This window comes from Carassius carassius, chromosome 41 (assembly GCF_963082965.1).
Source record: "Carassius carassius chromosome 41, fCarCar2.1, whole genome shotgun sequence".
Taxonomy (NCBI): domain Eukaryota; kingdom Metazoa; phylum Chordata; class Actinopteri; order Cypriniformes; family Cyprinidae; genus Carassius; species Carassius carassius.
In genome coordinates, this window is record NC_081795.1 from 2,552,137 (window position 1) to 2,577,987 (window position 25,851).

General features: G+C 37.1%; 1 protein-coding gene across 2 annotated transcripts; it reads right to left on the reverse strand.

Annotated features, from left to right (window-relative positions):
- Positions 1-25,288, reverse strand: LOC132123428 (SR-related and CTD-associated factor 4-like). Of its 2 annotated transcripts, none has more exons than XM_059534033.1 (19): positions 25,099-25,288; positions 24,066-24,149; positions 22,470-22,514; positions 22,213-22,374; positions 21,993-22,122; positions 21,352-21,434; positions 19,119-19,208; positions 18,608-18,693; positions 18,448-18,511; positions 18,229-18,360; positions 17,466-17,536; positions 16,445-16,659; positions 16,156-16,256; positions 13,810-13,923; positions 13,167-13,323; positions 12,975-13,060; positions 1,394-1,526; positions 872-919; positions 1-511 (listed from the first exon to the last, which is right to left on the reverse strand). In XM_059534033.1, exons 1-19 carry the CDS (start codon positions 25,132-25,134, stop codon positions 42-44), a joined length of 2,307 nt encoding a protein of 768 aa, XP_059390016.1. In that variant the 5' UTR covers positions 25,135-25,288; the 3' UTR covers positions 1-41. The 2 variants fall into 2 exon arrangements, with proteins under 2 accessions (XP_059390016.1, XP_059390015.1); XM_059534032.1 differs by having other exon boundaries at positions 872-916; positions 12,966-13,060.
- Between the last annotated feature and the right edge of the window lie 563 nt (positions 25,289-25,851).

Genomic DNA, 25,851 nt, shown 5'->3' on the forward strand with positions numbered 1-25,851 from the left:
CGCAGAGGCCCGTTTTCCGCAGTCCAATCCCTAAAAAAAACTCAGTTCCCAAAGCGACTTCGTACTCGAGGGCCACCCCTTCCCCATCCACCCCGATGAAAAGGTGGTTCGTTTCCAAATCTGTCCGGGGCCCTTTCGGGTCCTTGATCCCGCCAGTGCGGTTCCTCTCCTCTAGGACCCATCGGGAGCTTGTGACTGGGGAAATCGTGTTCTGGAGGACCCATCATGCGCATCCGGAATTGCCCTGCAGGGGGTTCTCCGAACATGGAGTTAGGGCCCCTAGGGGGCATCATTTGAGGGGCCATATTGGGAGGGGGCAGGATGGGACGGGGCCCGTTATTAGCGAAAGGGGGCATGAAGGGTGGGCGGAGCCCCACAGGGGGGGGTGGCGGTAGGGGTCCCGGTCTGGGCCCCCGAATCCCCCTGAGAGGAGGCGGACTGAGCGCTTGAGCACTTGTGTGGTCCGTGTGACTCTCGAAGGATTCATTTGAAGGTTCTTTGTTCGGGGTTTCTGTTATTACAAAAGACAAAAACATCACTAGCTTTAATAAACATGTTTAGCTACAAACAGACAGCCTTTGATTTCTCCAACATTATTTGCAGATACATAAACCAAGTCAAGCTGCATCGGACTTGATGGCGGAGAGTGACTTTGAGTTTGATATCACTGAAATTTTCACAACGTTAACCCATAAACATTTTGAAAGATTTTACAAACTATTATGGTTTCTTTGGAGTTGTGTGCACTGATAAATCATTTACAGGAATCATGAATAGTTTAAAAATAGGACTGGGAACATGTATCAAGTTTTTTGGCCAATTTTGTTTCATGTTGAATTTAATTTTATATTGAGGTAGAGCTGATAGATACCTGTGATGGATGGAGGACGACCTGCGGGGTTCAGAGAAGGGAATCCTGCTTAAAACAAGACAATAATTCATGTTAAGGTGACTTTGTGTTATTATTTCATTCTGGTCTATACATTCTTAAACACTGACAAAAGGTATGGGGGGGGGGGTCGGTAAGATTATTATTATTATTTATATAGATCATCAAAAATAAAATACAATCATGAAATATTATTACAAGTGAATATATTGTAAAATGTAATTGATTCCTGTGGTGTGCAGCTGTATCACATGATCTTCAGAAATCATTCTAATATACTGATTTGCTGCATAAGAAACATTTATGATTATCATCAATGTGGAAAACAGTTTCTGTGTGGCTTCATATTTTTGTGAAAACCGTGATCCATTCTTTCCCAAGGATCATTTGGTGAATAGCAGCCTTTATTTGAAGTCCAAATATATTGTAATATTATAAATGTCTGTACTTTCACTGTTGAGCAATTGAATGCATCCTTGCTGAATAAAGTATAAACTTCAGTACCTGCAGGCATCTGCGAGGGGTTGAATCCAGGAGGAGGGAAGGCTCCTGTGATCGAGGCTGGAGGTGCTAAACTCATGTTAGGAGGGGGTCCTGGGACGACAGTCAATGTGGCAACAGGTTGAACTGAAGGGCTCTATAATATCCAGAAGAAAAGATGAGGAACAGCTGTGTGAAAGGACATTTCTAACAGCAATGAGCCTTGAGAAATCAAAGATATATGTTTTCTAGGACATGAGGAGGCAAAGAGTGTTCTGCTGTATTCTTTATTGAACACAAAACACAAATTAGATAAAACCTTTTAAACTACATCTCAAAGTTTTGAAATCAAAAGTGAGGATCAATCCTGTTGATCCTGTTGAAACAAACTCAGTTTCACATGGAAAGTCTTTGACTAGCAGCATAAATTTTCCTAGGCTACCCACTGAATACTTTATGCAAATTTTGCCCCGATTTAGTGTCTGGATGAATTGACAACAAAGTTGAAAGTCAAAGCCAGTCTGCAGATTTGAGAAGACTCATTAACTGGAAATCAGTGTATAATGAACACAGACTCGGATATGTGATGCAGTGTAGTGTATTCCAGCCTCTGAACAGTGAAAGGTTGGTCTGTGCCGTATTCAAGGCACCTGGCCAGTTCAGTTTTTACATGCAGAGGTTTTTTATTTTATTTTTTGGTGCAGGCGTTATCTCAAATCTTACCACAGTAATAGAAGAAAATGTTTTAAAATAACAGCAGTGTGCATTAATGTAATAATTGTTTAATGTGTGCATTATTTTAATAATTTCTGTCCGTCCAGAGTTATAAACACAGTCGCTTCACAGACTAACTTAGATAATATGCATATTTAACTCATAATATCACAATAATAATATAATCATATAATATAAAAAAAATCCAACTACTGTAGCTTTCAAATCTTTTTATATTCAATGTTTTTTTTCCATTTATTATACAATAAACAACAGCAAAAAAAGACCTATAACTAGTTTGCTCTATTCTGTTTTTATTCTGTTTTGGTTTTATTTATTATATTATCTAAAAGCCCTTGCTACGTGTTCTGCGTTTAAGCTAATGAGACTTGTTATAGCACTTATATATCATTGCTCCTTTGTTGTTTTTGATTGCTTCCACTGTCCTCATTTGTAAGTCGCTTTGGATAAAAGCGTCTGCTAAATGAATAAATACAAATGAAGATAATATACAGAATGTAATATAAATAATAATATATTATTAAATTAAGTACATCATATTATAAAAAAGAGGCTAAGGCTAAGATTGCCACGGAGAGAATTTAGAGGGAACTCTTTAAATTTTGCTCCAATAATACTTATATAAATTCACTTTTCAGCAATTCTTTTTTAATCATTTTTTATCGTTTCAGTGAATGGACTGTATCCATAGTTGGACTTACCATTGGGCTTGACTGGGCTGCAGCCCATGGGCCCCGTCATGTAGGGGGCCCTGCATTTACCCGTTTATGTTTGTTTGATTTGTTCAGTTATATGCCAGTCAGAAATGATCAGCCACATTTCCACTGGACACACAAGGGCTAAACAGGGCAGCCATGGCTAACAGCTTCCAACCGCGACCTTCAAGACCTTAATCAAACAGCATAAACTGCTAGTTATGATTACTTCATGCAAAACAAGGACAAATGTATTGAATTGCATCTGCACTAATTAATTTGTGATCACATGGGTACTTTAAACAGCTTCATTAATCATTTAACTCAGCACATCGATAAAGATAATGATGCATTCTCATGTGTTCACACCATTTCTTACCAGAAGATGCGATCTGAAGAGTTTTGAGCACTCTCCTGTCTCACTGCCATTACAGAGAGTGGGGCAGAAATGTCATCAAAAGGATGTAAAAATAAAATAGTTTGTATAGCCTATGATAGAGTCGTTTTTCACAATATCTGCATGATCGCAAATGTAAAATAGGCTAAACAATACGTTTCTGAGTAACTTCAGACACCAAATTTAGATTATAAAACACTTCTTGATTCTGATTGGTTGAAGCTGTTGTGAATTACTTTGCAAACACTTTTTGTTTATGTCTGTGTGTTGGTCGTCAACCACTTTGTTGCAACCACAACCATTTCTGAGGAACTACATTATTTGGCGGAAGACTAATGTTTTTTTTATTAATATTATTACATTTTATTTGCTCTGTAATCACTGTAAACCATGGCTTCTTGGGGATTATTGCTTTAAAAACAAAACAGCAGAACCGCTGTGTCTCCGAGCAACACAGTGTTTTGTTCCTCAGCGTTTAATGGACCAGTAAATTATTCAATCAGGCTATAAGTACAGTCGTTTGTGAAGTTAAATTATTTATTTTAAACAAACCTGTTGATTTAAGGATTCACCTCTCTTTAAGACACTTGCTGCCACCTACTGGTGCTTCTAGTTTCATAAAAGAAAAAGTAGCTTATTTCCTTTTTGCAATCATTTGAGATTTGTACATTAAAATGTTATATTTTAACAAATTTTTTTTTCTATTTATGCATTTTGTTGACAGTGTTTTCTTTTGATTGTTAATAACTAACATGTCTTTTTATTCGTATTGAATTTATTGATTAAATTTGACTGAAATATAAATATATATGAATACATCTCTGGCTTTTTTATTTTATTTTTTTGCTCCGTGTTATTTCAGGATTTTGATCTCTCAACTGTTTATCATATTATAATGACTATTTAATATTACATCTAAACTTTATCTGGGCTAGAGCGGTTTCATATTAACTGTACTACATATATACAAACCTCAATGCACATTTTAATTTTTGTGTATTTTGTGTTACTGCATCATGATGTCATAGAGTTAATTTTTAGTATATAGATATGTGACCATAAAACACAAAAGCAGTCTTAAATCGCTGAGGTATATTTGCATGAGATGATGCATAAATCTCAATTTTGAAAAATTTACACTTATGACTGGTTTTGTGCTCCAGGGTCACATAGGGCCCAGACAATCTCAAACCCAGGGGCCCCAGCCCCCTAAATCCTGCTGTGCCACTGACCCCAGAGCCACAATCCTCACAAACACTATGTGCATGCAGAATAACTGTAGACTGTATATCTAGTGGCACATGTTGTGTCTGCTTGTTCTGGTCAGAAAATCATACAAATACAAGAAGTTTCAAGACTACCACCTTTAATAGACTTCCTGAAGAATTACATATTCAGATTACTGTAAACACTACTAATACACTAATTAATAAAAAGTCTACAATGAGTGACTTTTTTTACAGGTGAATATTTAAAATGGCATTTAAACATAAGGTAACACTTACGTTTGCAAACATGAGATAGGCCTCGGGGACATGTATTAATTTAGATTTTATCAATTACTAAAAATAATACTGTTCACTTATAATAGATTAGCTAATGTTAACTTAACTTGAAAATGGATAAAAAGTATGTGTAGAAATTAACATTATGATTAATACATGGTTTAATTATTGTTATGGGTTTTATTATAATACCTAATGCCTAATAACTAATGAACAGAGCCTAATTGTGAAGTGTTACCAGAAATATTTAAGTTATACATTGTAACCAAGAAATATTTAGACACTTAAATCACACCTAAATTCTCTAAATGTCATTGTATTAGGTATCAAAATACCAAGCAAGCACAATTTTTTTTAGAATTTAAAACTTTTTTAGAATTTTAAAAAGCTAGTGTCCTTTAAAATATAAAATTCCGATATTTTGTTATCTATTTGTTATCTTTATAGATTTTTGCCCTGATTTAGTCTGGATGAGATTCTATTATTTGCTGAAAGTCAGAGCCAGCATGCAGATGTTGAGAAGACAGAGTTGACCGATTTCAAAGAAAATCATGTAGTGTATGATGGGCACAAGCTCCGATTCTATTCAGTCGTCGATGGACAAATATTTGATATGTTAAGCTAATTTTAAAACATGGTTTTAATTTTTAATGCATCTCTTTGCAGCATACTACGAGACTGTTGTGAAAGTGGCAGATCCTTAGTTGCTTAAGTTACTCCTCGGCAAGTGGATGACGCCTAGTGTTTTAAAATCTGTTCGTATCCCTGCCTTAGCACTGATGTTCCCACATTTATGTCGGTTAAGTGTCCAAATACTCAGGGAGAACATTTAATCAAGGATGGAATAACTAAATAACACCTTTTTACATTTGGCATCCATATGTTCCCTCTCACTTATCAAAGAGGACAAAGCTTTACCCACACTACTAAAGAAAAGGTACTGCACCGTTTTCGACTGAGAGGGCTGATAGTACTTCACTCACGAGTGTTTCTCAGGGAATCATTACATCCTCAGCACTTACAGAAGTGCTCAGTCACACAGTGCCTCCTGATGCTCAGGAACTCTCCAGGACCTGGATCAGACCTTCTTGAGACTGAAACCTCAGAGTTAGTGATCTGGATCCTGAACCATCAGGCTGTGTTTATGTCCACAGATTAGATTGTACAGTAAGAGCAAAAAACTATTTAAATATATCATCTTTAATATCATTTCATAAGCAGGAGTTCTGCATTAATTTAAGGAACTTTGCAATATGTTCTCCAAAAGCAGCACACATCTATTTGATGTGCCCAAAAAAGGAAGCAAAAAGCAATGAGAACACCAAAAAAAAGTCAGTTGTCCAGCTCTGAATATGAACGGAAAATAAAGGATGGCTTCAAAAAAAAAAAAAAAAAAAAAAAAAAAAATTCAAAACTATAAACACACAAACATAAAATTTCCTTCTTTTTTTTTGATATATATATATATATACACATACGTGTGTGTGTGTGTGTGTGTGTGTAAATGCATGCATCTTTAAGAACCTCATAAAGCAGTAAAAAGTAATGTTCTCACTGGAGAACAAGCACTGAATTGTCTTGATAAAAAGGAGGAAATCATTTAGTTTGCCATTAATGTTTGCCAAATTATCCAGAGATCAGGAATCATGATTACAAGATCTGTCATCTGTCAAATCATCTCAAGATGTATTAAGCAAGACACAAAGACCCCTGCTTTAGACTCATAAACACTGGATTCAGCACTGAGCATATCATCAATTTGTTGCAAAAATATAATTTTTTACATAAGTATTAGGTACAAAAAATATATAATTATAGATTTTGTTTGACTAAACCGCTATATTATATATATATATATATATATATATATATAATATCTCTACATAGGATTCTTATGAGCCACGTTTTTGGCCATATGTCCTAGAGACTATTTTAATATCAGTGGTCGTCCTTGGCAAAGCAAATATGTCATTATGGGTCTGTATGCTGACCCTGAGCTCTGTCCTTAACATGGAGAAGGATCTCACCAACAGTAACGTCACCCTTCACTTGAGGAGACATTGAATCTTTAACAGTGGACTTAAGATAAACAAAAGAGATGCCATAGATAACCGATCCAGATTATAAATATACTAAATGATGTTTGATGCTGCTGTGAAATACCCATACAATAATAATAATAAAGCCAATATTAATAGTCAATACTTATACATTTATAATAAAGTTACATTGCTATGCAATCATAAACAATTAGACTAAAGAACTAAGGAACTTTATTTACATTAACGATTCATTATTTGTGGTGTCCTTCTGTCATATTGCTGTTGTTGCCCCTTATAAACATTTTACAAGCCTGGCAATCAATTAAAATAATATAATCATTATTAGTCAATCACAAAGATGCATCAAGTCCTCCCGTTTTTCACCATATCACCATTTTTGTCCTGCCTTAGAATGGTTTAGGTCTTATTTGTCAAATTGGAAGTTTAGCGTTAACATTGGGGAATATTCGTCAAAGGCTGCTTTTCTGTCTTGTGGTGTTCCGCAGGGATGCATTTTAGCTCCAATTCTTTTTTCGCTATACATGCTTCCATTAGGGTCTATTTTTAGGAAACATGGGTTGTCGTTCCACTGCTATGCGGACGACACTCAAGTTTATTTACCCCTAAAATCAAATTGTGATGGACTGGAAAAAATTAGGGCCTGTATATCTGATATGAAAGCTTGGTTATCTCTAAATCTTAATCTTTCTTAATTTTAATGAAAATAAAACCGAAATGATAGTGTTTGGCTCATCAAATACTCTTACTCAAATAACCCTAGGTAATGTAACACTGTCTGCATGACTTGTGTAAAGAACTTGGGTGTTGTGTTTGATGATGGTTTGAAATTTGACAAGCAGATAAGCTCAGTGGTCAAATCCTGCTTTTTCCAGCTCCGTCTTTTAGCCAGAGTAAAAACAATTATATCTTTTAATAACTTTGAAAGACTAATTCATGCATTTCTGACATCAAGACTTGACTATTGCAACTCATTGTATTATGGGATCAGCCAATCAGCTTTATCCCGGTTGCAGATGGTACAAAATGCGGCGGCGAGACTTCTAACAGGTACTAAAAAACGGGACCATATTACTCCAGTATTACATCATTTGCACTGGTTACCTGTACGATACCGTGTGGATTTTAAAATTCTTCTGTTGGTTTTTAAATCTTTAAATGGTGTGGCCCCTACTTATCTTTCGGATCTACTGGTAGAACATCGTCCAGCTATGTCTCTCCGGCCGTCAAACCAGAGATTATGGTGTATACCGAAATCGAGGCTGAAAAGTAGGGGTGATCGTGCATTTTCAATGGCCGCTCCAAGACTGTGCAATGCGTTACCTTTTAGTATTAGATTTGCTCCATCCTTGTCTGTTTTTAAATCTAGGCTAAAAACCTATCTTTTTTATTTAGCATATGGCTAAAGATGAAATGTACTGTTTTTGTATTGTTTTTATATTTGTATTTTGTATTGATGTAAAGCACACTGGTCAACTGGTGTTGTGTTTAGTAGTGCTATAGAAATAAAATTGACATTGACATTTTTGTGAAAAACAACATCAGTCGTGGGAGATAAAGTGGCCATAAAAACCACAATTGTACTTCCATCAAAATATCAAGGCCTGGTTTCAGACATGCATTTTGGTCAGGGACTAAGCTTAAGCCTGTCTGTTATACAGGGAGTTAAAAATAAAAAAATAAACATCTGTTTTGAGTGAAAATTGTTTTGAGGTAAATGCTACCTCATTTTTTTTTCTCTGTGTATGAAGCAAGACAAATTATGTTCAAAAAAGGCACAAAGTCTTGCACAGTGGTTATTCTGCATGGACACCTGGGTAAACACAGGGAACCAGCTTCACAGATCAACAAAAACTGAAGTGGCTCAGAAAGGTAAGAAAAGCTCCAGTACAATTTGTATACAGATGACATTAGTTTTGATATTTTACATCTAATGCAATAAAATTCGATAAGTGTCTTTTTGGGGCCATAGGATATGACAGAACAAATCAATCACAGAAAATAATGAATCTGCTGTCAAATATTGCGTTAAGGTCACTAAATGTTTAGTATTAAACATAATTTGATGCATTTTATAAAAACAGTTTTGCATGCCTTACCTATGGTAAGAATCTCATATCGAAACGTCTTATGACTGAAGCCAAGTTATTTAACTGTGGCTATATATTGGCAGGACGCACACAGTGTTGAATACATTGTCAACAGTGACCTTTTTCTTGAATATGAATTTGATTGTTTCACATACTACAAAATATAACAGTATGCAGTTTAAATGACAGTGTGCATTATACAGTTCTGATAGAATACGAGCATAATTCTTTCTGCAGAGATGGCATAGAAGAACCATTTTTGGTTCCCCAAAGAACAGTTCTTAATAGAACCATTTTTTTTCCTCAGCGTGAAGGATGTTTTAAGAATCTTGGAACCACTGTTGCTATTTTAAACCGTGGTCTAGACTTGGGGTCAACACTAGCTGCTCAGCAGGAAAGATTCTGACTTCGTCAATCAGTTAAGACTAGATAAGACAAAATATGTTCTCTGCTAGTTCAAATAATTAGTGTAGAGAGTAAGAAAAACACTGTTAACACGTGGCCTAAAAGCATGGTTGGACCAAAGTCAAGTTAAGGAGAATTTCACCTTACCAAATCTCTGGTTCCTTCGAGGAGAGAGAGCAGACACTCCAGAATATCAGACATCCTGGTTGCCCGACTGAAATGATTCCAGCCGTTTCCAAACAATCACCATTTGGTGATGATGTATCATGAAAGACTTAATTCACTGGCACACAAGACTATCTCTGTGGATTGGATCACTCTCCAATCTATGCATTGCTGCTGTTCCGATAATGAGGTGTATGCATTTCATTCTCAGATTTGAATCCCTGGCTGAACGACAAAAATGTCATTTAAAAGTTCTGCAATGCATGCATTGCTTTGCCATTTTCAAAAGTGGAAAAATCCAAACATTTCACTAAACTAGATCAGAGCAAATGTGAAACTCTATTCATCCTGGCATTAAGCCATTACATTTCCATGTGTTTGTGGCTGAGTGAAGCTCAACATTGATTGATCGTTTACCTTCCCAGCACTGGAGTTTTCCATAGAACCGAAAAGCAGACGGACATCCAAAATCCAGCACCACTTTTGTGAGTCCACTGGAAAAAACTGGTGATTTCACTCCATTCAAGAAGAGCAGAAGCACAGAGGAGCTCTCAATACAAATGTCACATGTCATTTCAAATGCTGCTTCATTAGCTTGAACAAAGCGCTTCTAACCTTTCGCACAATGGAAAGATGTTAAAGGTTCTTCAAGGAACCAGAGTTGACAAAGAACTATTTTTGAGAGTTCGGCTTGAACAAAGGTTTATTTTTGCTCACAACTTTTTTAAACAAGACCATAATGTCTGTAGAAAATCTGCTTTATATTGCCACATTTAGCTTTTTTAAACCACACACCAAACTGAAGATTACCAGTTAAAAACTATTAGGGAACATTACCACTGTTGGGCGCAAGCACTGCTATTATTTGAACTACATTTCGCAGTAGCAGTCGTGAAAGGCAGAAACATGCAGAACATCTAAAAAACTACTAAGTGTTTATTACACTTCATCCACTTGAGTCTGCAGGTTTCTTTTAAAATACATGCGGATTCCTCAATGTGAGATTCTCATGCACTGAGCCAGAAATCTCCACCTCAGTAGCACTTCCATACACCAAACTTAACAGCTTTATTTGTATTATATATTATTAAGGTGTTTACAGAGAGGGTTGTTCATATATAATTCGCCTGACTTTAGAGAACATGTTTTAGATTTCAACCATATTCACCTGTAGTGTCTTGCCTTAAGAAGTTGTTGACTAGCAAATAATGTGTGCACAAATAATTTTTGTATGTCTGTACAATATCAAATCATTCAGTATAAGTGCGTTTGTGAATCACTGAATCAGTCAGAGTGCTTCAGGAGTTAACAATGAAAAGATAAGATACTTAAGATCACAGAGATCAAAAACAGCGCTGGATGATACGCAAATATAACTACATCTGAATCCAATCATATAAATGCATTCCAACATTTGCCAGTAATGCCGGTCTTCATTAGGTTCAATGCACTCAATGTTATTCGCTACTGATCGCGGTTTGAAAGTTTGACCCTTTTCGGGTGTTTTTGAACATTTATACGTGTTCCATCTTGACATCTTAATTTTCTCAAGACTCACACAAATTTTAAGATGTACCTTTCTTGTTCTGTTTCCTAACACACACTTGTTAACACAAATTACAGCTTTATATATTTCACATTACTAAAAAAAAGTATGAAGCAGCTTTAATTTAGCAACATGTTTTCATGCAGCTTCTAGTGAAGCTCGAAAGATTTATCTAAAATAATAATTATAATAAATGCATTTGAGTAAGTTGCCACCTTTATTTACAATTACTAATTCACCAGCTGAATACATTTTCACTACACGTAAGAGTCTTAATCTGACATAAGCTGTTTTTTTTTTCTTTTACAATAGATAAAACTCAAATAAACCAGTATTAAACTGTCTATGGCTGATTCTCCTTGCATTTCCTGAACCCACCTGTTGTCCTCTTTTGCGTTTTCCCAGCAACTGTTCTTCCGCCTTGTGCCTAAATCAGCCAGTGATGCACCAAAGCTGTGGTTTTCCAATAAAAGTGACTGCTAAACCTTTGGTTCCTAGCCACCTTTATGAGCTTCAGTGTGTTATGGAGTGCATGCATGTGAGGTGCCAGTAAACCTCATTTAGATCCAGCATACAGCCGTTTCTGCTGGTCAGACACTTCAGCCGTCTGAAGAGAAACACCCCATGTACCAGAACATACTCTCTTTGAAATGGATTCAAAATTAAATCCCCCTGATAAAGTTTGATTTATTTTTAAGGCACACTCTTTGTGTGTGTTCCATTTTATACAGTAAATAAACAATAGAAATCATACTTTTTAGGGCTAATTGTATGAGAATGCCAGACGTTTTAATGTTGGTAAGTTATCTGGAGGCAGTTCATTTGTTTTTTAATCCTTTTTTTTTTTTTTAATCAAGAACACTTGTTTGATGTCAAGATCATAAGAAAAATAAGTTGTCTTCGAGAAAACTAGACAATTAATATTGTACGGTCTCTCTTTGGGCTCCAGTATGTTATTTCCGTTTAGAGCTTGTGGTACTTTACTGCTCGCGGACGCCGTTCTTGTCTCACAAATAGTCAAATTTGGTAAAATCTGAAGTTGGTTAACTACATTTACTAAAAATTTAGTTTTAGATAAAGTATAGTCATTTGCATCAGTTCAATTTAAAGGAAAAGTTCACCCAAATATTTAAATTTGCTGAAAATTTCCTCACTCTTAGGCCATCCAAGATGTAGATGAGTTTTTCTTTTCATGGAAACCGATTTAGTGAAGCGTAGCATCACATCACTTGCTCACCAATGGATGCTCTGTAGTGAATGGGTGCCATCAGAATGAGAGTCCAAACAGCTGATAACAGCTAATTTGTTTCTTACAAACACGCAGCTTTTCACTTCACAAGACGTTAACTGATGGACTGGAGTGGTGTGGATTATTGTGATGTTTTTATCAGCTGATTGACTCATTTTGACGGCACCCATTGACTGCAAAGGATCCATTGATGAACAAGTGATGCAATGCTACATTTCTCCAAATAAGTACAAGATATCTAGATCTTGGATGGCGTGAAGGTGGATTAAGTTTCAGCAAATTTGTATTTTTGGGTGTAAACTATTCATTTAAGCTGCTAAGTAACAAATCATTTGGAAGTCATATTAAACAACGATGTACCAAAAGTTTCTTAAAAAGCAACCTAGTCCACCCAAAACATATAAGAGCCTTTGAGACTGTGTGCAACATGTCAAATGTCATGAAATGTTCAATACAGACAGCAGTGACTGTGTTATGAAAAAGAAACGTCATTGAAAGCAATGCCAATGAAACACGGAAAGAAAACTAGAAAGTCATGACACTAACCTTGTTTTATTTTACGCTCTATGGCTCTTCACGTGGCAAAAATTATTGCAACCATGCACCAGAAAATCATTAGTGCAAAGCAAAGAACACAGAATCATTGTTTGCCTCCCATGAGTCGTAGACGTGACAAAACAAGAGCAGAAAAATAGTCTGAGACACTGAATGCCCTTCAGGAGTTCTGTAGGAAACCCCTCGTATTTTACCTGTGATACTGCTGGTGCTGCAGCTCCGTCTTTCTGTTTTCCTTCAGGTCCTTCTGTTACTGGCACAGCCGGATTGGCCACAACACTTTTCCACTCTAAAATTAAAGATCAAATTAAAAAATGTCACATATTAAGTCCTTCGAAAAACCATGATTAAAGAATAAACTAGAAGCTAAAGAAAGGTCATATGTGGGTGTTTACCTGGTTTGAGTGTTTCGGCATCAAGCATGCCTCCATCCTGAAGACTTTGAATATCATTGGGTTTCACTTTATCCCATGGGATATACGTGACACCCTGCTCCACGTCCCAAAACTTCTTCAAGTCTGTCTTTATGCCCTTATTCAACGCCCATGCGATCTGATTGAGGACAACAAGTCAAACAACTGCCAGCGATTCAAAACAAGCTAGTACACATGCAAACATGAGATCTGGGACGATCAGTAAAGTAACGCAATGAATCCAACAGCAAACACAACACATTAGGACTCTTTAAAGCATTTGTGTCTAGCTAGAAGTGTATTCACAAAAATAAAATAATAAAGACAATGATTATCAAAATTAACTTCTTACTTACCCATTAAATTAGTTACACAAATTTACTCATCCACAGAATGCTATGACTGACCATTGATTAAGCACTGTCTCCTAATCTAGCTTTCTAATAAACCTGGTACTGTAGACTATCAATATTGTTGGTTCTTTAACAACCCGTTTGTGTTCTTGGTGTGAATAAAGCATATGGTAAATGTATTCAGGAGAGTCATATAATAAGCAATAAGAACTCTAGACCAATAATCTTAACCCAAAACGTTGCAGACAGGAGGAAAAGGTTGGTTAGGGCACCTTAATATTTTTCTGGTTGACTTTAACAACCCCTCTGCTGAGTTTGTTCAGGGCCGTGTTGGCATCTTGTCTGTGCACCATGACGATGTAAGCACAACCTCTGGGAGGAATCATCTACAGAAACAGATTTAATAAAAACTGCTTTAACTTCAGTTAAAGAGTAAATACATGCTTACAAAAGAAAAGTAAAAAAGCCATCAATGAAAGAGAATTCATGTAAATATTCATACTGGTTTCACATTTGACTAATCCCGTGAGCCAAATTTCCATTGCAGAAGGATGCAAATTTTACCAGAAGGCTCTGTCCAATATTTAGTGAGCAGCCTTGTTGTCTACATAGGCAGCTGCATCATGTAGGAGACTTGTCTGTGCCTCATTTACAACACTTAAAAATAATATGTGGATAAGTGAACAAAACCATACTGAAACGCACATAAAAATGCAATGCATTTTGGGACTTCCATCTTTACATGTAATGCCTATAATGCTTTATGAACTACCATTGAAAAGTTTGGGGTCAGTAAGATTTTTTTTTTATATAATCAAACCGCATTTATTCGATATATAGAGTAAAAACATTAATATTGTAAAATATGATTAAAAATTTAAAACGACTTCAACAAAAGCAGAATTTTCAGCATCAGTATTCCAGTCTTCAGTGTCACATGATCCTTCAGAAATCATTCTTTATGAAAATATGCTGATTTGCTGCTCAAGAAACATTTATCATTATTAATGTTTTATAACAGTTGTGCTGCTTTAAAGAAAGTGTATCACAGTTTCTTAAAAAAAAATTATATATATATTAGTGGTGGGCCGTTATCGGCGTTAACGTGCTGCGTTAATGTGAGACTCTTATCGGGCGATAAAAAAAAATCTGCTGCGCATCGTCACGAAAGCGTATCTTTTTCACGTGATTTTAAGCCTTACCGCTTGTCGATTTAAACATTAAAGCATCCAAACACAAGACACGGAAAAGCTGAACAGAGTAGCTGGTTACTCACGCGCTGTGTTCGGTGCGCACGAGAGAGATCGAGAGCCGCGTATCAAACAAACAAACAAACAAAAAGACGTGAAAGAGCCCAATTCAGTACTCGCTGTGTTCTGGTGTTCAGGGCTCACGCAGAGAAAGGCGTCTCAAAACACTTAAACACCAAATCTGCTTCTTTTTGCTCTTGTGCCGACAAATACATACAACATATGTCAAAATATCCACCTTGGAAATTATGCTCGAAAAAACTGAAAGTAAACAGTTGAGGAAAAAAATGGGATGTGTATTATATTGGATGCGTTCATCGTCTCTTAAAGTGACCGCGCATAATTTAGCGACTGGCTGCTGTAATGTTAATCCAAGAAAATGAAAATGACTCACTGCTCTTGACTGAATTACTTTGTAGTTTTAACAGTCAAACCAAAAATTATTCAGACACCAGATATAATTTTTGATATATATATAGCAAAACTGTAATAATGTGAGAAATGTTGAAGGTGTCTGAATAAATGTAGGTTTGATTGTATATTTCATTTTTACATTGAAGACTATCCAGTGCTATTTTACATTTAATTATTTGGTTTCTGTAGCTTGACACCTACAAACTTGAAAAAAACAAACATTGTGTAAATAGCACAAATAAATAAAAATAAACGAAAATACAAATTAAACAATTTCAAACAGGGCCCACTGGTACAACCTTCACCGGGTCCCCGCTGACCCCAGCTACGGCCCTGCTCACGCCCGTTTCACACATACTCCGTCTGCAGTGCGTCTGCAGTCCGTGTGCGTTACGTATGTGGTGCAGCACGGACTCGATGTGCTTTCACACAGGACGCGTTTACAGTCCGCTACTCGGTACGTAAACGATCGCTGCACTGCTGCAGACGCATCGCTCCTGGAACACAACTGGAATCCGTTAACATGGGTGCGTAAAAAAATATGCAACGCATACGCACTGCAGACGGAGTATGTGTGAAACAGGAATAAGGTTGTTAGCACCTTGTGCAATGTGGAAGTAGTTTACAGCTTTTTCAAGCACTTTGTGATGCATTTTTGAAACAGGAGATGAGCCCCTTTTGTAATGCACCACCTAGCTTGATAAACCCCTTCTCAAAGACTTACTTACAAAGACTTTTTTTTTTTAGAAACTGTGATACACTCTCTTTCAGGAATCTTTGATGAATAGAAAATTCATAAGAGACATTGATTCACTTTTGTAACAATATAAATGACTTTCCTGTAACTATCAATTTAAAGCATCCTTTCAGAATAATTAAAATAATTAAAAAAAATTGTGCAGACTTCGAACTTCTGCACAGTGACGTGCATTGATATGATTGATCTATACACACATTGATGGACTCGATCTGTCCAAACTCCTCCATCAGACTCATGATGTCCTGCTGATGAGTCTTTTTGTCCAGCTGTCCCATCCATAGTGTAGTACTGCACACTAAAACCAACAGACGAAAACACTCCTGAACAGCACATCAGTACAACAGCACAATAAGATCACGTCTAACATTTATTAGTGCTACAAAAAAAAAAATACCCCTACACATTCTATTTCATGTTTACAAAAACTGTGGTAAGGCTTCACTGTAGTAAACACAATTTTAAGATAAGGTGGTGTGCTCTCACCACTGAGAGTTTCCTTCTGGACAGGCGGAAGTCCCTTCTGTCGCCGCTCTCGCTCTTTCTCTCGGCCTATCCTCTCCTCAGATCGCGCCCGTGGGGAACGGCCTCGGCGCCCTCTGGATCGGGAGCGTGTGCGGTGAAGCCTCAACCGCTCTTGGCGGGAATGTGAGCCGGATCGCGATCTTCGTGAGCGTGATGACGAACGTCTTCGTGGAGACCTGGGAGAAGACACAAAATTCAGAAAATCAAACAGAAATCTTTTTAAGAGACTTTAAGTTCAAGAACATTCATTAAACTAGGGCTGCACGATATTGGGAAAATCTCTCTCTCTCTCTCTCTCTCTCTCTCTCTCTCTCTCTCTCTCTCTCTCTCTCTCTCTCGCGCGCGCTCTCTCTCTCTCTCTCTCGCGCGCGCGCTCTCTCTCTCTCTCTCTCGCGCGCGCGCTCTCTCTCTCTCTCTCTCGCGCGCGCGCTCTCTCTCTCTCTCTCTCTCTCTCTCTCTCTCTCTGTCTCTCTCTCTCTCTCTGTCTCTCTGTCTCTCTCGCGCGCGTGCTCTCTCTCTCTGTCTCTCTCTCGCGCACGCTCTCTCTCTCTCTCTCGCGCGCGCGCTCTCTCTCTCTCTCGCGCGCGCTCTCTCTCTCTCTGTCTCTCTCGCGCACACTCTCTCTCTCTCTCTCTCTGTGTCTCTCTCGCGCACGCTCTCTCTCTGTCTCTCTCGCGTGCACACTCTCTCTCGCTCTCTCTCTCTCTCTTTCTCTCGCGCGCTCTCTCTCTCTGTGTCTCTCTCGCGTTCTATCTCTCTCTGCCCTGTTAAACTTGCATGTGTTTTTCAGTCCTGTCAATGAAAAAACGTTCACTCTATGATGGTTAAGCTGTGCAATTAATCTGCGAATCACATTCGTCAAGGGCCGGGGAGCAGCTGGCCCGTACAGTTAATGAATAACAGATCAACTACGACAGCCTACATCGCACATCGCGATATCGATGCTTAAACGACACATCGTGCAGCCCTACATTAAACACACCTTGATCTCGTCCGTCTGCTGGCTCTTCGATCTCTTCCATCATGCACCGAGCATTCGGTCTCAGCTGAAGCCTGAAATTAATCAAACACAAACTGTATGTGATTTTGACCGAACTGATATGTGCAATCTTATGTCAAAGTTCAGCAATTTTAGCATTTACATATTGTTCTATATTTTTCACAATGCGGAAAACATGGAATGGAATTTACTGCACAACACGGAATGTCACCGAATTTGGCAAATGTTTAATGAATAAAGTACAACTGTACACCTAATCAAATAGCAAAGCTACATTTTAAAAGATTAATTACATAGTTAATGTTTTATGGCTTCATTTGATTACCACCGGTTTTGATAATACATATTAAATTATAAATACAGAAACACTGAAACAGACAACAAAATAATTTCTGGAAAAATAAATAAAATGTAAAAATGCAGATGAATTATCAAATTGCTAAAGTTTCATGAATTCATTTGACCAGACATGCTTATTGATTATTAAACCATTAAAGGTGAATACGGTACTGACATAAAAAAAAAATAAAAAAACACTTGTTTATATATATATAAATGTGTTTTTTAGAAATTGATTCTGAACTGTAAAAGTTTCATGAATTTAATTAGATATGATTTTTTTATAAATACTATGAAACCATCAAAACAGAACCGCTCATTTAAGTTTCAGTAAGAGCTCTACTTGGACTGGTGAGGACATTTTGACCTGTGATGTATGTTAATATCTGGTGAAGATGCTCCATACCTGCTGTAGCTGCTGGGTTATACTATCATCAAAGACTTGAGGAGTGTTATCTGCTATCTGGGTCTGAACGATCACTGGGAACTCATGCAGTGCCACCTGACCCTGGGATGGGACTTGACCCTGCATCTGCGTCTGGACATGAAGAAACCATCTGATACATTGCATACATTATTTTGTCATGCCCTCATTTTTTAAAGCTCAGCAGGTCAGAGTAAATACCTGGCTAACCATCTGACTCAGAAGATGAGCTTGCAGGGCTTGCTGTAAATCTGGGGGGAGGTTTCTGTAAAGAATGAAAATATTAAATCAATACCTGCAAAAAAAATAAATGATATTTCACCATATGTGAACTGAAAGAAATGAGTTTATGTCGTCCTACATGGTGATGGGAGCAGCAGGAGCTGGTTCAGTCTTTTCCTCCACAGGCTCGGGGTCATCATCATAATCAAAACGATCCAGCAGAGACTGAGTCAAACCACAAACACAGTGTTACAGAATCAATTCACTCTGCGCTTTCTATACTGCTGCTATCTCCCAGATGCTAATCTATTCATACCCGAAACAGACATTAGTGTTTTCAATAGAACTGACGTCGACACAGAAATTTAAAATAATGTGACGATATCAGCGGATCAGTCTATAAGAAGATTATTACGGATCCCGTGTGTCTGTGAAAGCGATGATCATTGTAGCCAATCACAGACATAACTGTTGAGAGCGTGAACACAATGGCCAATCAGAGCTGTTTAAGAAGCCGGTCAACAGCACTCAAAATGCTGATATTGTCAGATTTTTTTAATTTCCATACTTTTAACAACACTTACAGACAGGATCAGGATATATGAGTAATGTAAAAATGGTTGAAAGCATCGAATTGACTGACTGCTTACCTTAGCTAAAGATGTTTTCTGCTCAGGGGGCGGGGCAGTGGACTGAGGAAGCCCCGCCCCTCCGACCTGCTGGAGAGTTTGGAGCAGCTGCTGTAAATGAAACACGTAGCAGATTAAATATCAAAATATAAATATTTCAATGGCCGCACAAGCAGTGTTATTTCAGTATTATTTAGATTATATATTTTAATTGAAACTTTTTTTTGCATATTTCGATATAGCTTTAATTTATTTTTGTTTCAGTATTAGTTCTAAAAACGTTAATACTTCAACGAATACATTTCACCAACACTATGAAGAAAGTCAAGCATCTCTAACAGCTACACAATACAAAACTGAAAATGTGCACTCTATAGGATGCATTCTGAAACCATTTTTACCCAGAAACTGCTAGTAAATTAAAACAAATAACAACAACAACAAAGACATTTAAGTAGAAAGACTGAAATAGTATTTTCTACAACATACTAATCTTGGTTTCATTTACAATTTCTAAAAAGTAATGTTTTATTGCTCCATTGCACTCTTATGCTCAATAATCTGTAACTGAATGTATGAAGTCTACATCAGTGCAGACATTTTCAGAAAGAGAGCTGTATTCGAGTGCAGTGTAGGGCTGTCGCGATAACCGCAATATTGTAATGCCGCGCTATTGACAAGCAAACCGCAGAGGAAAGATAGCAACCGCAGAAACCGCGGCAACCGCAGTGTTCAGTTTTTTTTTTATGAGGCTATGGCCTTCTTGTTTTTTTTTCAATTTGTCACTGTGCATTCAATGTTAAATAAATGAATGATACAATATGGTTACGACTGTAATTTTCTCACGAGCCGTTGTAGCTTCGTTTGTTTTGAATAGGCCGGCTGAAACGATGGGAGGCGCTCGATCTCGTACCAAAACCTAATTTCACGTCGCCAGTTTGGGAACATTTTGGCTTTCAACCCAATGAAAAGGGCGAGCCAGTGAATATAGATGAGCCGATATGCAAAATTTGCTGCAAAAAGGTTCCTGTGACGCGGCCATACATCTAATTTGAGGTCATCGGGACAAAACGCTTAGCGTGAAAAACGCTTAACGTGGTTTAATGTACCAATACAGTGATATTAACAGACCAAACTCACTAAACATCATATTAATAAAGTATACTATCTACAAAAAAATCAGATGATCCCTGAATATGAATTCAACACGTTTAATAACACGTTAAGCCTTTTCCTCCCATAGAAAACCATCATAAGGCTTAACGTGTTATTAAACGACTTGCATTCATATTCAGGGATCATCTTTTTTTTTTTTTTTTTTTATATATAATATACTTTATTAAAGTATACTTTATTAGTATAATGTTTAGTGAGCTTGGTTTTTTAAAAATCACTGTCTTAGTACATTAAGCCACATTAAGCGTTTTCTTATAACGGTTTTCTATGGGAGGAAAAGGCTTAACGTTTATAGAGTTGCATTCATATTCAGGGCTCATCTAATTTTTTTATACTTTATTAGCATGATTTTTAGTGAGTTTGGTCTGTTAATATCACTGTCTTAGTACATTAAGCCATGTTAAGCGTTTTTCACGGTAAGAGTGTCCCCTGTCATCCAGCGCAGCTGCCCCCTCAAGCATCAGGTCGCAGACCAACATCAAAAAGAACAGCTGAGACCGGCCGACAGTTAGGAGTAGCTGAAGCCTTTGTGAAATCTGTAAAATACAGCCGTGAAAGTAACAGGCATACCTGCTGAAGTCACGGACAACCTCTGCGTCAGTGCCCATACCCAAGAGAGCGAGAGCAGATAACGAGCTCACACATGCTATCTGCTTGAGGAGTGCATCGACTCCAACGCGAATCCACTGTCCTGGTGGGCCAGTGGTGGCGCGATAATCAGTCTAGATTTCCGCTGCTGTCCAAAGTCGTGCGCAAATACGTGTAATACATGTTAGAACTCTTTGATTTCTTCAAAAAAAAAATATATTGGAAAATGCATGTTCTTGTTGCTGTTTGGCATTTAACAATAAACAAAAATGTTTTAAAACGTGTCTCTCTGTCAGTTAAAAAAGCAACAATATATGCTACATAACTCAACGATAGAGCTTTGTATGCAGCAAAATCAGGATAAATTATGTAAAAAAAAAAAAAAAAAAAAAAAAACGGCGGTAATACCGCATATCGCGCTATTGAGCCACCCATAATAACCACAGGGGAAATTTCTTAACCGCAACAGCCCTAGTGAGTGTTGTTTTACCTCGATGCCGCCTGTGCCCTGGAGGAGCTGGGCGACTGCAGCGAGGGCTGGCTCTGGCACTGGCATCGGCACGGCTGGAAGTGCTACAAAAAGAGAAGAAAACGGCACTTTAACAGGCTGTTAGTTTGAATAGGATACGGGTTACAGTCAAGTATATGCATGATTCACAAGTTTAGGCTCAGTAAGATTTTTTTTGTTGTTGTTGATGGAAAAAATGCAACGAAATTCAGCAAAAAATGCATTATATTATTAATCAAATTAGACATTTATAATGTTACAAAATGTAAATTTTAAATACATGCTGTTCTTTTGAACTTTCTATTCAAAGAATCCTGAGAAAAACAGCAGCACAGCTGTTTTTAACATTGATAAGTGACACTGAACACTGGAGTAATAATGCTGAATATTTCACATTTCAGCACAGGAATAAATTACATTTTAAAATATATCACAACAGAAAAAAGTTATTTTGAACTATAAAAAATTTATATTATTTTTACTGTGTTTTTTTGATCAGATAAATGCAGCCTTGGAGAGAAATCTTACCAACCCCAAACTGTTGAACGCTAGTGTAAATTTAAAGGCCTGGTACAAAACCTAGAGTAAAGCATAATGACAATGTGATTATTGTTTTTATTTACCAGCAGCTGGTATTAAATTCTCCACAAGAGGTAGTACAGGGGCTGTGGCCATGTCTAACAGCGGCTGAATGATGTCCATGCTAAACACGTCATTCTTCTGCCACAGATTCAACACACGCAATATCTTCCCCTACATTTCAACACACAAAATCCACCAATAAAATCCACCTGCACAGAAACATTTCAGTGTAATTTCACTCTAAATTCTGTGATTCAGTACCGTATCGTCAGCTGGGCACTGGAAAAGGTTCTGAAAGGTAACTGTGAAGTTTTTCAAAAACCTCGGAGCGAACACATCCTTGTCTGTGCCGAACTGATTCCTGGACTGTCGGATAATTGAGTCGACCACATACAGACCAGCAACCTTTAGATCTGGTTTACACTGATGGAAAAAAAGAAATCATCGTCAATCAATCTTTACCTTGCCATAACAGCGATCATCAGTACAAGAACATCGGTATATTGTTTATTACATACCCTCTTGATGAACTTCTCCACGATTTGAACAACGTGCTTGTAAAGCTAACAAAGCAGATCATAAAAATTCAGTCTGTAAACTCAAATAAACAACTATCAGCATCAAACTGGGTAGAAATGAGAATTTTAATTCATTTCTCTTCTACCATGTAAAATGAATGAGTGCCGTCAGAATGAGAGTCAATCAGCTGATAAAAACATCACAATAATCCACACAACTCCAGTCCATCAGTTAACATTGAAGTGAAACATGAAGTGAAAAGCTGCATGTTTGTAAGAAACCAATCCATCATAAAGGCTTTTAACCGTCACTTTTGGCCGAAATACAAGACCATAATAAGTCCAAAAGTCCATGTTTTCACTTGAAAATAGGGCTGTGCAAAAAATCTAATGTGATTTTCATGCACATCTCATCAGTAAAGACGCTCCTGTAATTAGAAGTATATCTCCAGCACGTGCGTTCGGATCAGGGTTGCCAGGTTTTCACAACAAATCCTGCCCAGTTGCTTCTCAAAACTAGTCCAAAACTAAAGTCCAATCGCGCTTCCAGGAGGTTCCCCGATAAAAATTGCTTCCCGGGGTTACAATATAAGTTTTTTAGCAGGGTTGCCTTGGTAAAATTACTGGGATCGCTTCGACCCGCGGACATGAAAAATAACCACAGACTTGGCAACACTGGTTGGCATTTACTACACCGAGCCGTAATTCACTGACAATCTACACAAAACCGATGTTAAAATCTCAGGCGATTATTTGTCGATTTTGAAAACGATTTTGTGTTAGTTGTCGGTAGACTACGGTAGTAACTGCCGCTCCACCTGAACCAGTGTTGCCAAGTCTGCGATTGTTTTTCATGTCCGCGGTTTGAAGCAACCCCAATACAAATAACGTGATATTTAGCCCCTAAAATGCGAATTTTACCAAGACAACCCTTCCAAAAAATGTATATTTTAACCCCGGGAAGCAATTTTTATTGGGGAGCCTCCTGGAAACGCGATTGGGCTAGTTTTGGACTAGTTTTAAAAAGCAACTGGGCAGGATTTGTTGTGAAAACCTGGCAACCCTGATCTGAACGCACGTGCTGGAGATATACTTCTAATCACAGGAGCGTCTTTACTGATGAGATTCGCATTCGATTTTTTGCACAGCCCTACTTGTAAACAATGCTTGATCTGTGCAGATTTCTCTCCTGATTCAGATAAGATGAGTTTGCCACTAGAGAAAGCTATATTATTGATAGAACTCTTATTTTTTACTCAGAAAACAATGATTTTAAGTTGATGACATGATGGATTTGTTTCTTATAAACATGCAGCTTTTGGTTTCACAAGACATTAACTGATGGACTGAAGATGTGTGAATTATTTTTATCAGCTATTTGGACTCTCATTCTGACAGCACCCATTCACTGCAGAGGATCAATGAGGCTGAGCTACTTTTCAGCAAATATTCATTTTCCGAAATTAAGCATTATCAGTATACGACTGTGCATGTAAAACACATATTTCAAACTGCGAACTCAAAATAATTGGAACACAAATTAAATCATTTTTCATAATTGATCAAAATCCTTTTCTTATTTCTGTCCTGACTTACCTTGATAGCTTTGATTCCTGCTTTGGTTACAGACATCATTTTGGCTCGAGAGATTGGGGGAGTCATGTCCATCATGGACAACATCTACAGGGAAGAAACAGGATAATATAGATCATGTCAAAATTAATAAAACATTAATTAAAATTTAACCTCATAACAAACGTCAGATCTCTGTTTAGAGATTAGGGATGCCTTTATACCACTCATCAAGAGTTAATCAACTCTATATTCAATTATATTACAACAAACAGGTTAAAACCAGATTAACCTGTTAACTGTCACTCACATTTTTTAATAGTTGAAAGTGCATGATCCAAAGATAAAAATTTGTATAATTCATGACTGAAAACATTTTGTAACATAATTTTGATGTACCATTTTCATTGTAATGCAATGTTTGATTTTAAAATGGGTTTCAAAGGATGAATTTTGAGATTGTATGTTTTCAAGTGATATATAATTTCTGATGATTTCTAAAGTGTGATAGAGAAAAAAAAGGCAACAAATAAAATTTTTTTTTTTTGACAAAGGTCAGAACTTCTGTAATGATGTAGGTTTTTGGGGTGCTCTCTTGCCATAAATTAATCGATTACTTTTCCTACATAATTTTTAACAAAAAAGATTGGTAAAATATCTATTTAGGAGTCTTAGACCTTTCCGACGATATGTAGTTGGTCATGATTAGATTAGGATTTAATTGTAATATAGTGAAGTAAACGTAGAAGGTCCACCGAGGTGACCGGTGGCAGTTAACAGGTTAAATCCCTTAAAATAATGTGTATCTCTTAATAAACCATAAAGGTGCTGTTAATTTAATTAGGCGTAGCACGAAGAGGTGGAAGATCACTAAATAAACTTAATGTATACTCATATCACATCTGTTGAACTATATTTCAGGTTATATTTGAGTTTAGAACATTAAACTGCATAAATATATGACACTGATCCATCAGAGAACAGTAAACACATATAAAACACGGTTTTGGAGTAACAACGATAAGCGGGAAAAGGCAAATAAAACGCAAATTCTCACCTCCCCGTTAAAAGCGTTCACCGCTTCCATGTCCATGAGCGTTATTAACTCAAATATATATTAGATATAGTCTCCTGGACTCGAATAAACATTTGTAAAGTGGATTTTCGCGACTAGGCCACATGAGATTGACGCTAATCTTCCGTCCGCGAGCGTTGAGGAGCGATGAGTGTGCGGGGAGACAGCGCCGCGTGGCGGACCGGAGGACATCTGCGATCACTGCTCATGTGTTTTAAAGCAGCCATGGCAGCATTTATTTTATTATATATAAAGTTAAAAAGAACTGCATTTATTTAAAATAGAAATATTTTGTAACAATATAAACTACTGTTTAAACAAGTTATTTATTTTTTTATTTTTTTAAAGAAGTGCTTTTGTTCAGCATGTTGAAACTGTTAAAGAATAAAAGCATTTCTTGGGACAGCAAAGTGATAATTAATATATATATATCAAATAAATGCTGTTCTATTTAACTTTATTAATCAAAAAAGAATATCTATATCTATCTATCTATCTATCTATCTATCTATCTATCTATCTATCTATCTATCTATCTATCTATCTATCTATCTATATATATGGTGGTGGTGCTAGCGCAGTGGATAAGACACATGTCTTTGGTGTGAGAGACCCGGGTTCGAATCCACTGTGAGGCACCAATGTGTCCCTGAGCAAGACACTTAACCCCTAGTTGCTCCAGAGGTGTGCGACCTCTGACATATGTGGCAATTGTAAGTCGCTTTGGATAAAAGC

Excerpts from the sequence above, each read along its gene's own strand:
- LOC132123428 (XM_059534032.1), bottom strand. The coding sequence starts at position 25,134 with ATGGACATGGAAGCGGTGAACGCTTTTAACGGGGAG. Across the intron at positions 21,435-21,992 it reads GAATTTAATACCAGCTGCTG|CACTTCCAGCCGTGCCGATG; the intron begins GTAAATAAAAAC and ends CTCTTTTTGTAG. Across the intron at positions 17,537-18,228 it reads TAACCCAGCAGCTACAGCAG|GCTTCAGCTGAGACCGAATG; the intron begins GTATGGAGCATC and ends GATTAATTTCAG.